Genomic DNA, 14,509 nt, shown 5'->3' on the forward strand with positions numbered 1-14,509 from the left:
ATGCTTTTTAATAGTACCATTAAACAGAATGTTATGCTAACTCGATAGACCTGGGCTTGAACTATGCACTATCACACAAGTGATCCAAGTTACATATACACATATTTGTGTGTGTCTGAATGTATGTGTCTGCATCTCTCATTGGTTTGGAAGGGGCAGAAAAGGCTGTGAAGAAACTACTATAATACAGACTGACCTCCCTTGCTCTACACAACTGGCTGAATGAAGAGTGGCATTTACAGGCTCTTAAGAATTCCACCCAGTCCTCAGCTGAAAAGATGTTAATGTACAGCTGCAGGGATACTGCAGGAGGCAGGAGAGTGAACCACCAAAAAGGACACTAAATAAAACAAGTCTAGGTTTAAAACAACACTATGGTTCTGACTTAAATGATCACAAAATCGGGAAGATTCAAAATTAAGGTTAACATTGTGTCCTTTAATCATGCCAACATTTTTATTTATTTTTTATATATATATATATATCCATCCATTCTTTCAACAGGGTTACTGGCCTAATGGTTAGGGGGAAAGCTGTAGATGTGATAGATCTTGATTTTAGTGAGGCTTCTGACAGTCCCACATGACATTCTCAAAAGGAAACTAGCAAAATGTGGTCTAGATGAAAGTATTATAAGGTGGGTGCATAATTGGTTGAAAAAACACTCTCATAGTGCATCTGAGAAAGTGGGCTGAAGCCCACAAAAGCTTATGCCTGCTGAAATTAAATTTGTTAGTCTTTAAAGTGCTACAGAACTCTCGTTGTTTTTGCTGTATACAGACTAACACGGCTACCCCTCTGGAACTCAAAGAGTAGTTATCCATGGTTTGCTGACAAACTGGGAGGATTTATCTAGTGGTGCCTCACAAGGGTCTGTTCTGGGTCTGGTACTATTTAATATTTTCATTAAACAACATGGCTAATGCCGAGTATGCTTATAGAATCTGAGGATACCACCAAACTGGGAAGTGTTGCAAACTCTTTGGAGGAAAGGATTAGAATTCAAAATGAACTTGACAAATTGGAGAACTGGTATGAAATTTAAAGACAAGTGCGAAGTACTACAAAAGTGAAGTACTACAATTAGGAAAGAAAAATCAAATGGGGAATAAGTGGCTAGGCAGTAGTACTGCTGAAAAGGATCTGGGTATAGTGGATCACAAACTTAGCATGAGCCAACAATGCAATGTATTTGAGAAAAAGGCTAATATAATTCTGAAGTGTATTAACAAAAGTGTCAAAGCTAAGACACGGGAGGTAATTGTCTAGCTTTATATGGCACTGGTTAGACCAGAGCTCGAGTATTATGTCCAGTTCTGGACACCAGCTTTAGGAAAAATGTGGATAAACTGGAGAGAGTCCAGAAGAGAGCTACAAAAATGATAAATGATTTAGAAAGCTTGACCTATGAGGAAAGGTTAAAAAACTGGGCATATTTAGTCTTGAGAAAAGAAGACCGGTTGCAATCTTCAAATATGTTAAGAGCTGTTATAAAAGGATGGTGATCAATTGTTCTCCATGTCCACTGAAGTTAGGACAAGAAGTAATGGGAGTAATTTGCAGCAAATGTAATTTAGGTAAAATAAAAATATTAAGAAACTAAGACATTAAGGTAAAGATATTAGGAAAATCTTTCTAACTATAAGGATAGTTAAGCATTAGAAGACACTTCCAAGGGACATTGAGGAATACCCATCATTAGAAGTTTTTAAGAACAAGTTAGACAAAACACCTGTCAGGAATGGTCTAGATAAATTTGGTCTTGCCTGTGCAGAGGACTATACTAGATGACCCCTCAAGGTCCATTCTGGCTCTACATTTATATGATTTTATATTTATATAGCATTTTTTACCAAAGGATCTCAAAGTATTTTTCAGGCATTAATTAATTAATAAAAAATTTTAAAGATTAGAAACAAGTAAAAGTAATTTGCCAAAGGTCACGAGTCAGTTGCAGAACAAGGAACAGAACTCAGAACTTTGGTCCGCCATGCTGTTCCTTAACTACAAGGCCATCCACTCCAATAGTACATATCATGCACTGTTCTTAGATTTGTGCAATGCTTTGGGCCTGGGTCTACACTGGCCATGGATTTCGGCAGCAGTCGATGGGAGATGCGCAAGCTACGTACAGTAACGTGCACATTTCCCATCGACTTCCTAATGTCTACTTACTGCGGCATCTCCACTGTGCTGCGTCAACGGGAAATGCCCTGCCATGGACACAGCACTACACTTCTTGTCAGGGTGGATTTACAGAGTCGACTTCCAGGTTCAACTGAGCAAGTCTTCACTGCCACTCAATCGAACCCGCAAAATCGATCCTGCACTGCTGGGGCAGACATAGCCTTGGTGTGTGTGATCTCTGATCCATACCTTCCACTTCAAGTATTTATACCAGTTAAGTCATTCCTGCCTCTAAGTTTCTAAACACATCAATATATATAACTATTGCCAAAACACAGATACATTACATACTTGGCTCAACTGAAACAAATGACTGATTGCCCTTGCAGATTCTGTTACGCAACTTGCTCAAATACTCTGACATGTCCATCTTCTGTTTACCAGCAGTGCTAATTAGTGGGGAAATCCTCACATCTTCACTGGTGGCAGAATACTGCTTCTGCAACGAACTCCTGGGAGGAGCCTCTGAGCAGTGTTCTTTTGCACAGCTGATAGCTGGTTCTAAATGGTCATGGATGGATGTTTCTTTACATTGTGTATCTACAAGCTGTGTAACATTTTCCTCAATCAGGTTAGATCTGTGGCCCTGGAAGTTATCACTTGGGCCTCTGTGGCCAAGAGACTGGGTTGAAATCATCCTTCGTTCTTTCTAGAAAACAAAAATCAAAGATTTAATCTTTTCTGTGATGCAAAATACACATTTATTTCCTGACCTTGCTGAGATGACTGAGCTCTGGGACAGCTGACTTATACAGCTAGCAAGATAAAGGAGCATTGCTTAACATTTCAGAGGGAGCTAAGTTTAGGACTCAAACTGGGATTAATTCTTCTTCTCCCATCTTATGACAATGCAGAACATTTACTTGACATATAGTAAGCAGAGAACAACCTTTCTAAAATGGATCATGATCCATTTTAGAAACTGAACAAAAAACCAGTATCTAATCTTTTGGCAGCTATTCCTGGGCTGCCACAGATAGGCAACGAGCACTTCTGACTCCCATCAAAGGCAGAGCTGGAGGTATTGAACAGCTCTCATATTCCCTGCTTGGGAATTCAGGGCTTGATTCAAAGCCCACTGAAATCAATGGGAGTCTATTCTTTGACTGCAAAGGGCTTTGGATTAAGTGCTTATAGAGCACCTATCATTGGACCATTCAGGTGCTTGAACACAGATGACATGCACTGGACTCTGCTCTTACTTTCTGCAAGTTCAGTTTCTCAAACTTTAATTCCTTTTATCCCTTTTTCCCTTGCTGAACAATTGATCAGAATAAACTATATCATCTACAGGACTCCAATAATCCACTGATAGTTCATCTTTTTAAAATATGTGAAGGTCATGGTTCAGGATAAGATTTGGCCATGGATTCTGTGACTTGCCAGGACTCCGGTACTTCTGGGGCAGGGCTGGAGCAGCTGTCAGCCCTGGGGCTACCACCCCCGAACAGCTGATCGGCCGGCCAGCCCATGGGAGCGGCAGGGCTGGTGCAGCTGCAGGCCCCGGCAGCTCTATTTTCCCCCCTCCCTCAGGGTAATTTTTAGTAACAGTCAGGGACGGATCGAAGCTTCTGTGAATTTTGGTTTATTGCCCATGACCTGTCTCTGACTTTTACTAAAAATACTCGTGACAGAGTCTTAACCTTAGTTACAGTTAACTCATTTCTATCAATGAAAGAAGCTATGCTACTGAATTTAGGCTATAATTAGCTTAATGCTTTGAAATACATTTTTTCCTTTGAATAATGTATTTGGAGTGTAATATTAGTTAACGGTTCCACAGCACACTTTAAATCACATGGCTTTGCATGGGGATGCCAAACATCTGGCCCGTGGGCCGAATATGGCCCACCAACCTTTTTGGTCCAGCCCCTGGCGGTAGGGCGCACTGACACGAGATGTCGCGGTGTTGCGCGCTGCCGCCAGAGAGTACGACGCTGCGAGATGTCGCGGCATTGCGCGCTGCCACGAGATCTGTGTACTCTGGCGGCAGTGCATGGAGCACTGCGTGCATGAGACACAGTGCTCCAAAAGTGCCTAGCATTTCGATTTATGGTATGTATGGTCCACTTGAAGTACATTTAATTCAAATCTGGCCTGCCATAACAAATGAGTTTGACACCCCTGGCTTAGCACTTTGTATTATAACATAAAGGGTTAAAACTGAAATTAGTAGAAAGGGAACTCTGGAAACAAAAGACTGTGAAAGGGGCAAATCATCACACCAATACATTCTGCTACTTAGGACCAATGCTGGAAACACTTACCCAAGTATCTCTACAGACCTAAGTAGTCACACAAGCTCAAATGAGACAGTAAGAAGGAAGTATCTAAAGCATATCAGGACCATAAAAAATTTTAAGAGTACTGGTCCATTATGAGACAAAAATGGGGGAATTATCAAAAATAATGCAGAAAAGGCACAAGTGTTCAATCAACATGAGATGTGGACAAAAGAGCTAATGAAATCATTAGATGCATAAAAAAGGGAATCTCAAATTGCAGAACAGAGGTTATTTTACTTCTGTATTTGGCACTGATGTGACCTTTGCTGGAATACTGCGTCCAGTTCCGGTGTTCAGAATTCAAGATGGATATTGATATATTGTAGAGAGATCAGAGAAGAGCAACCAGAATGATGAAAGGATTGGAAAACATGCCTTATAGTGACAGACACAAGGATCTCAATATATTTAGCTAAACAAAGACAAGGTTAAGGGGGACTTGGTCATAGTTTATAAATACCTACATGGGGAACAAATATTTGATAATGGGATCATCAACCTAGCAGATAAAAGTATAACACAATCCAATTGCTGAAAGTTGATACTAGACAACTTCAGACTGGAAATAAGGCATACATATTTAATGAGTAATTAACTACTGGAACTGTTTAGCAAGGGTTTTGATGGATTCTACATCACTGGCACTTTTTAAATCAAGAGTGGATTTTTCCAAAAAAAAGATACGCTCTAGGAATTATTTTGGGAAAGTTCTATGATTTGTGTTATACAGAAGATCAGACGAGATTATCACAATTGTCTATTCTGCCCTGGAATTTAAGAATCTACTCACATATGTAGAGTTACTCATGTAAATGTTGCAGGGTCAAGGCCTTAAAGCATTGCTATAAGGGAGTGGTCCCCAAACTTTTAACAGGATGCCCCACCTTGCCTGTCTGTGCTCCCCCTGGAAGCCAGGGTCAAGAGCGGGGACACAGTCGGGGGCCAAAGCTGGGCTGAAAGCCAGGGGCCGAGGCTGGCGCCACAGCTGGGATCTGGGACAGGGCCAGAAATGGAACTGCGGCTGGGGACCCTGGAGCTGTGGCCAGGTGTGGAACTGTGAACAGGGTGGGTCTGGGGCCGGGAGCACAACTGGGGCTTGAGGGTGAGGCTGGAGCAGAGAGGGGCTGGCCCAGGCCCCACTCTCTCTCTCTCCCCCTCCCCCCCGAATGTTCCTCTACTGTGGGTGCACCCCATAGTTTGGGAACCTTTGCCATAAGGGAATGGAAGGAAAGATTTCAAGATTCGATACATCACTAAGACAATGGGTGGTATATAAAGTCTTTTAAAGATAATTTACTAGCTACTGGTATAATCTTTGGATTTTAGGTGCTGTTATTAAAGTGAGAGAATACTTTAACAAAACAAAATTGTTACTTACATATGGTGATGGTGATTTTCCTGTTGAACATGTGTTACATTGATCAGGAAAATGGCCACTAAATCTTCTTTTCCTCTTCTCAGAATTCAGACAACTCGCTTCCCTCAAACCAAGAGAGGTAGAGTTCAAGTTTTTGCTTCCTTTATCATGTTGATCGCTTTCCTTATTTTCTATACCAAAGATGTTAATAAAAACAAAAAAAAGAGTGACTTAACAGGGCACAGGTAAAATTTCTATAAAATGTATTGGTAGTCATCCTTAAACATCTTCCTGTGTTTTCAAATTATTGTCACAGTGACAAAAATTTAAAAAAAAATGCATGGATTACCACATGTTCATCCACACAAGATTTTTCTCTCTTTCTTGCATGTGTTTAATAGATAATTTCCCCCCAGGCAAAATGGAGATACATAATGAAAAATAATTTTAAAATCAAACACAAATCTGAAATCTACAGGAGCAAGAAAAAGATGTAACTGAGTTCATAGCTCACCTCAGAGTACAAGTGTTATCCTCAGTACCTAAGCCAATTCTAGCTTGGGTAAACAACATTCTGCCTCCCTAAGTCTCTCCTGCAGTTTCAGCTGGATACAGTATTCTCCCCCTCCGGTGAATACTGCTAAACCATGTTAAAAAGCTCGCACATTCCACAACAGACTTCCCTATCTTGCAGGAGTGAATGAAATAATATTGTGTAGTGTTTGCACGTCAGTCAAGTTTGTGTAACATTTTAACATCCTTTGGAACAAAAGACTTTATGTAAAGATATTATTATAAATAAAGGTAGAGCCTGAGACGTCTCTCTCAATTTCCTTCTGTTTGTAGGTTTAAGTTTTATCCTTAATTTAAAATTTAACTTTGGATATTTGATCATGTATGGATATTTTACCACATGCATATGCGTGCGCACATGCATGCACACATACACACACATAACTTGTTTTGATAAAATGTACACACTGTTCACAAAGTAAAACCTTTGTATTACCTTCTTTTTCCTACACTGTCCTTGTAAATCTAAGGCAAATACCAGTTATTCATCTATAATATCCAAATATTTAAATGCAAAACAGAACTGCTCTTCACCACCAACCTTTCTTCTGCAGGTCATATCTTCTTACAGTAAAAAGAGCATTATTGCTTTCTGCTTCTTTAGAAACTTCAGCCAATTTCAGAAAACTGTCATCTGTCTTCTTCTGACACCGATCATACCTGAAAAAACAACAATGAATTCTCCTTAATCCTGCAAGAGTACTAACCCTCCCTATGGAACCAGAGTAGGACCAGACTACAAAATGCTGCTTCACTAGAGAATGCTGTGAAGCACAGCAAAATACAATGCAGACTAATTCAGTTCCCTCCATGGAAATACACTGCTAGATGTGCTGACACTAATAGTGTTAACTGCTAGTGAAACCGATGCATCCAAGAAGGTGCACAACATGAGAATCTGATTCACTGGTAAGGAAGGGTTAGTCATTTAAATATTGTTTTGTCAGTGCTGCCTGTGAAGCACTGCTGAGACAATGAGCGGGAGCACTGACTACAAAGAGAAGAGCCCAGTCAACTGAATCTCTCCTTCCTTTTGTCATTAACATTAGATATAGGGGACAATATACAACATTTCAAATGATTTGAGACTTTAAAACGGGAACTTGATTCCACAGTGAGTTTTCTCTAAAGAGAAAAGGTTTTAAACAGAGAATTCCAGCTAAAAGGGTCTTGAAAAGGATGTGCTTTCCACACACAGGGGTTGAGAGAAGGTAGGCAAGAAGATTACTGGAAACTGATAAAAGGAAAATACAGGTATTAGTCTGTGCCTATTTCTCAAGCTGTTCATTTTAAAAATAAAATTAAGTAGCAGTTGCAGAACCAAGTCTTTTATTCCCCTCTACAACTCTCTATTCCTGTACAAAACATACTGATAAATTGATCAGCCAGTCTGGTGATGTCACACTGTAGTTTTGAGGGTCTGATCTTGTGAGCTTCTGATGGCCCTCAACTCCTACTGAAATTAGTGGGAGTTGACAAAGCTTAGTACTGTATCTAAAAAGGAGACACTCAGCACCTAGCAGGATTGGGACCTGCCACGTGTGGGTACTTAAATGCATTTATGACACCCCCAAAAGGATGGATATTTTGGGACAATAAGCCATATTATATATTCTGCTTCAAGCCGAATTACTGGGAAAATTTCAGACAAGAGAGTTTAGCCATTTCAGAAAACAAGACGTTCATTTGCCCATGTTAAAAAATTCTAGAGGCCTTTTCTTTGAAAAGCATGAGAGTTGCCTTTGAGGTCAGCTAAGTGCCTTTTGCTGCTGTTATAAAAATCCACCCAAATTTAGCCAAGCTATAAAACCACAAAAAATTAATTTGCACATGCTCAGTAGAGACTTCTTAAATTCTAGCCGCTAAATTCCTTTAAAATTCCATCTACACTAAGCATGTTCCAGTTCAGGACTGAGCAGGACTGTCCCTGCAACTGCAGCTCTAGGCTGCTGCCAGCTCAGAGTACAGGTACCTAAAATGAAAATAGGGAAACTGTCTCGCTGGCTACGTCTACACTGCACACCACTAGCAGTGGCATGTAGGGTTTGTGCAACTACATGCTGCAGTGAAAAGTAGGCTGCGTCCACTTCAGTGTGTAGCTACAGATGTCAGTGAAAGGCTCTAGCAAATGGAAGGCAGTAAGGAAAAGCTCTGGCAGCAGAGAGTTGCCGCCAGTGACTTTTCCCACTGCCTCCCCGCTACTGGCATTTTGCCTCTTTGGCAGGAAAAGATTCCAGCGGCAAGGAGCTGCTGGAGCCTTTCCCCTCTGCCAGAGCCTTTCCTGGCATCTGGGACAGGCTCTGGCAGCCAGACACTACACTGCTAAAAACAGCATTGGAGACGTAGAAGGCACTGCTTGGGTGCAGAGAGCTGCGTACGGTACATACCCAACGGGTTCAGGCATGTCTTTTACTCTAATCACCTAAGTAGGTGTCACTCACTGTCATGGTCAACACTTCTATTCATACTCATGCAAGGGGGCATGCAGTGTATGTACTTTACATGCTGCCATAAGGAGTGTAAACGTACCCTCCTCAGTGCTCCCAATAACTTTCCTGCTGGGAGGCAGCTGTGAGGAGGAAGTTCCCTGATTCAAATGCAGAGAAGATACAATGTGGACACAATAGGCATAGGACAACACATCTGATGAGGAGCTGGGCAGTGAGGGAGAACTGGAATTGGCTGAACAAAGAGACTAGGACAAGAAACCAGGGGAGAAACATGGAATGAGGCGCCATGAAGAAGTGGACAGGACTGAGATGAGGAATCTAGAGAAGCAAGCCTAACACCTGTGGGCAAGAAGACTAGAACTGGCAAAGTGAGAAGAATGGGCCTGGGTCAAGGAGACAAGGTGAGGAACAGATGGGACTGGGACAGGGACAGATTGGAGGAGTGGGAGCAAAAGAGGTCACACTTGTATGGAATGGATAGAAGAATCAGTACCCACTAAAAAATGCTAGTTTCCAAAGCCTGGAATGGAACCCAAATTTCCTGAGCCTCACCAATCCTCTACTGTTTGCCCATGGTTTTCACAGATATTTGCAAAGTGTATGTCTCATTCCAGTGCTGGTCCACAGAGGATAACAACTTACTACTGCTATCAGTTATTCCAATCACAATGTTTTTTCCACAGGACCCCTGCCTCCTTCAGTGCCCAGGATGGACCTGCTCTGGCAATGTATCAGGGTTTTGTAGTGAAGACGACTGTTGTCTGGAGGATTATTTCTTCATTTGCTGTAGATGTTGGAAAATGTGAAGTGAATGATGGAAGTAGGTTGCCAGAAAAGAGAGGGTGGTCTCAGGGTTAAAGCAGTTGAATGCTGCCTCAGAAAACTGGATTCTATCCCTCGCTCTGCCATAGAGTTCCTTTGTGATTCTAGTCAAGTACTTAAACCAAAGTTTTTACAGGTAGTCACTAGTTGCCTGTTCTTCATTTTCTGGGTATTTTACTAGAGACCCTGGGAACTGATTTGAAGAAGTGCTGAGCACTCCCCACTGCAACTGAAGTCAATGGGAGCCATGCTTTGAACATATGAAATGCGCCATAACACTAAGTACTCTAAAAACACCTGATCCTAGTTGTCTCAAGCTGGACACCGAGAGTTAGTAGATACTTTTGACCTAACTCTCTCTGCCTCTCTTCCCCCTCTGTGAAATGGGGTTAACACGCCCTCATGTCACAGGCACATTGTGAAGATAAAGTAATATTTATGAAGTACTCTCATACTATAGCAATCAGTCCCGTAAAAAAACCCATGGAGAAAATAATTGTCTTCAGAGCAAGATTGTAATAGAATGCAGTAAATAAGGCATGCAAGGGCTACACGGTGAACTACCAGGATAAAACAAAATATTGAATAGCTGCTCGAGTGAGTACTGTACACTGAATGAAGCAGGGGACCTGTGGAAAAAAAATAGTACTGTATATGATCATGTAATTAAAGACTATCATAATGCATACACACAACGGGGTCAAATTAAGGCTGCACAGGCAACCTTAATTCTGGCATTTCCTAACTTCTGAGTGCTTGACTTTCTCACCTTAACATAAATTCAAATAAATTCAAATAAACTCAGCTCATTTTATTTTCCATCTTCTAGTGTTCAATGACAGTGAATATTACTTTAAAAGGTGACTTGACCGGATATATGAATAATCAAACAGCTGTGGAAATGTGCTGAATCCTTCAAATAGCCAAGAGGACTCTCATCCAACACACACTACTTACTCCCCCCAGGTTTCTATATGACTATGATCTGCCCAGGATCACAATAGTAATGGGTCACCTCTGGAGATGGTCTCAAGGTGTAAGGTAATTCAAAGGGGAGGATTCACAGGTTTGTTTTTGAATAGACTCCAAAGCTGTCAAGGACTATTTTTAAAAATATTCTTATACCTTGTATAAAATACATGAGATTCCTAATACAGTGTTAGAATCACCCACACCCCCCACCCCCAAAAAAAAGGTTATTTTCAAGGCAAATTGGTGGGGCTTATGGGGCTTAGGTTTTCACTTCTTTGTGCGGTTTACTAACTGTGAAGTCAGATTAGCTGGAGTTAGTAATTAAGTAATTTTCCAAGTGTGGGATGCACATAAAAATGAGATTTTCACATTGCTTGGTGGGGATTAACACATGGGAGAAAACAATAGTATTACCAATTACCGTGCCCACCTTTTATGGAAATTCCAGATACTTCATAGTATACTTGCAAGCTTCCTTCCCTTCCTCTGTCCCTCTTACCCCCTGTTCACAAGTTATTTTGTGTAACAAATACCACAATGAGGGAACAGTTAACTGTTCAGCTCCAGACTATGGTATGATCCGGGAACATTGCAAGTGGTTCACAAAAGAAACTCTGCGATGTAATGAAATCTGGGTGCCTCAGCAGCACCCATCAGGTCTCTAAGGGAATGTCAATACTGCAATCATAGATGTGACTGAAGCACATATTCAGGCTAGCGTGAGTACTAATACCACTCACTGACTTCAATGCAGGCTAGCTACTCAAATATGTACTCTGGGTCCTGGGTAGGCTTGTACAGCCCACACTGAAGCCTGTGCTACTTCAGTGCTATTGATACTTGCACTGACTAGATTAAAGCTAGCTTGGATATGTATATGTGATGGCACTACAATCACAACTCTGTGTGTGGTGTAGACATTCGCTGAAGCAATTAAAGGGGCTCAACATCTAGCACCATTTACTAACGTTTTCATCCTCTACGCTAATGTTACTATGTTTAAAATCCCAACCAGGTTTTTCTAGCTGGCTAAAATGGAATTAAGACAAGACAGATTGCTGTGATCAGACTATGATTAGAAGAAATAAGTTTTTATGGCGTGCTGGGTATGTCTATGTAAGACTATCGTAGATGAGTTACCAATTCATATATAATAGAACATGACGTTTGAGTTATTTCTTTTTAATTCTTATGTGTCTCTTCCTGTTAAGGTTACCTGCATGTTTATAAACATTTTAGTTATTGTAAATGTTCTCTTAATAGATTTCCCATTCTTCATAAGAATTTCAAATCTATTTTTAGAATGGTGATGTGTGTGTGTGTTGACATCTGAAGTAATGCTACTTACAACATTGATAGAGGTCTGATAAAAGATACCTCATACAGAGATCAAGTTTCTTGACACCTTAAATGACAGCTTCTTGGAGCACCTAGTCCTAGAACCCACAAGAGGAGAGGCAATTCTTGATTTAGTCCTAAATGGAGCACAGGATCTCGTCCAAGAGGTGAATATAGTTGAACCGCTTGGTAATAGTGACCACAACATAATAAAATTGAACATCCCGGGGGAGGAGGGAGAGGGAGAGACGACGACACCAAAGCAGACTGCCAGGACAGCATTTAATTTCAGAAAGGGGAGCTACACAAAAATGAAAAAGTTAGTTAAACAGAAATTAAAAAGGTACAATGCCAAAAGTGAAATCTCTGCAAGCTGCATGGACACTTTTTAAAGACACCTGTTACCAGATTTGCCCGTCACCTTGGGGAATTCTCATTTATTAGGGTTACCTCCCTGAAAGCGGGGTGTGATTCTATTAATGTATTGCTTGTGTTACTAGTGTGTTCATATGGCTACAAGTCCCCTCCCAGTGGAGCTATCCTGCAGGACCTAAGGTTTTCAGGGCTGGGTTCCTCCAGCCCCAGATTCAAATAAACCCTCCACAGATACACACACACATTCCAGGTTAACCGAGTGCATCTGAGTGGATGGGGCTATCAGCACTCTCAGCTGACCCCTTATAGGTCCCTGAACTCAGCAGGCTGGGTGACACAGCACTTTCAGCTGCCCCGTTTATATGCCCCTTTGCACCGCACCAGAACAGAGCACACGTCTGAGCAGGCCGGGTCCAAACAGCACTTTCAGCTGCCCCCCTTATATGCCCCTGGACTCCACAAGCTAGGCACAGCAGCACTCCTCAGCTGCCCCTCACCACTCTACAATTGTTCTAGTAGCGACCCCCTTGATGAGCAAACCCCATAGGATTTTTGGGCACTCCAGGGATCTTCGGCTTAGGTAAAAGAAGTGTTGCTGCACAGCAAGATAGGGAAGCCAAGAACACAAAGGAGTAAATGCGGTTTGGAGAGAGAGTGGCAACCAGCATGATTATAAGAGTTAGTTTATTGCCAGGTGTATAAAACTAAAATACTAATAGTAATATCATACAAGGAGAGAAAAACAATCAAACGCTTACACTACTACACAATTACAGTTGGGGTATTGGAAAAAGCTAGCCCAGGTTTGATTACAAAAGTAGAAAGTTATACCTGGACTGAGACAGAGTGTGCGTGCGTGCGTTGGGGGAAGATTTGGGGGGGGGGGGGGTGGCGGGCGTGCGACGGGAAGGTGTCACCACTCCGTGCAGCTCAAAGGTTCCCAGGGGACAGGCTGTTCATCTTAGGGTCTGGAGTGCTTGAGATAAGCAGAGCCCCCAAGACGATCAGTCAGGAAAAGGGGAAGTTCCAGTGGAGCTAATGCCGAATTTGGATCCAGGCATCAGACCGGGGTTTGAACTTGGGTAGGGTTTTTTGTAGGAAAGAAACAATGGTTCAAGGGAGAACACCAGGTTTGTTTATGGGTAAACAATGTCTCAAGGAAGTATCCCAGAATGGTTCTCTTTATGCTGGACAATAGGAGCTGATCATTCCTGGCTATGGGCAGTGTTCCTTGAGGGAGCTCACAATGCAACCAGGCAGATTCAGTGTTTTGGAGATCAATAACTAGAATGGTCTGATAACTGCAGAGCTGGGTGTGTGCAGGTGTGGGTTCATTTACATCAGGAGTAGAGATCTCCCATCATGCAGTGCATTCCTGCTTTGCCAATCCCAGAGTTCAGTGCGGTTCCTGCTTTGGAGGTTGGTTCTCCATACGCTATGCTAATTCTTGTTCCATCTTCAATGTAGATGAGGCTTCTGTTCTCCATTTGATGTGCTAATTGAGATGCTTCCTTTTTACATCTTCGATGTAGTTGAGGTTAGGGGAGTTGCCTTAATCCTATCACCCTTGTTTGGAGGTGTCTCCCCCACTGCCTTTTCATTGCTTTTGGTTTCTGGTTGAAGCAGAAGCTGGGGGAGGATTCAGGTGAGCCAGAGAGAGTAGGGGTTTTGTGCCCTGGTTCCCCAAGAACACAGAGCTGACAGGCAACACACCATAATAGAGGGTCACTTGAAATGTATATCCCAAATCAAAAAAACATAGTAAGAGGACCAAAAAAGTGCCACCGCAGTTAACAACGAAGTAAAAGAGGTAATGGAAGTTAAATTATATTGAGGAAAATAGAAAATATAAACTCTGGCAAGTGAAATGTAAAAATATAATTAGGAAGACCAAAAAAAGGAATTTGAACAACTGCCAGCAAAAGACCCACAAAGTAACAGCAACATTTTTTTTTAAAGTACATTAGAAGCAAGAAGCCTGCTAAGCAACCAGTGGGACCACTGGCCCATCAAGAAGCTAAAAGAGCACCCAAGGAAGATAAGGTTATTGAGGAGAAATTAAATGAATTTTTTGCATCTGTTTCCACAGCTAAGGATCTGAGGGAGATATCCAAACCTGAGCCATGGTTTTTAGGTGACAAATCTAAGAA

General features: G+C 41.7%; 1 protein-coding gene across 5 annotated transcripts in view; it reads right to left on the bottom strand.

The window, feature by feature from the left end:
* Positions 1-14,509, bottom strand: part of SENP7 (SUMO specific peptidase 7) — an 80,619-nt gene that overhangs the window by 33,774 nt on the left and 32,336 nt on the right. For all 5 annotated transcript variants that reach the window (XM_067546164.1, XM_067546163.1, XM_067546161.1 and 2 more), the window contains 3 exons: positions 6,944-7,062; positions 5,851-6,020; positions 2,479-2,836 (listed from right to left, as the gene is read on the bottom strand). In XM_067546164.1, the coding sequence (XP_067402265.1) occupies positions 2,479-2,836; positions 5,851-6,020; positions 6,944-7,062 (647 nt within the window). The remainder of the gene's footprint in view (positions 1-2,478; positions 2,837-5,850; positions 6,021-6,943; positions 7,063-14,509) is intronic.

The sequence above is a fragment of the Emydura macquarii genome, unplaced genomic scaffold, assembly GCF_026122565.2.
Source record: "Emydura macquarii macquarii isolate MOO-44397 ecotype Brisbane River unplaced genomic scaffold, CSIRO-AGI_Emac_v2 contig_1119, whole genome shotgun sequence".
Classification (NCBI taxonomy): Eukaryota; Metazoa; Chordata; order Testudines; family Chelidae; genus Emydura; species Emydura macquarii.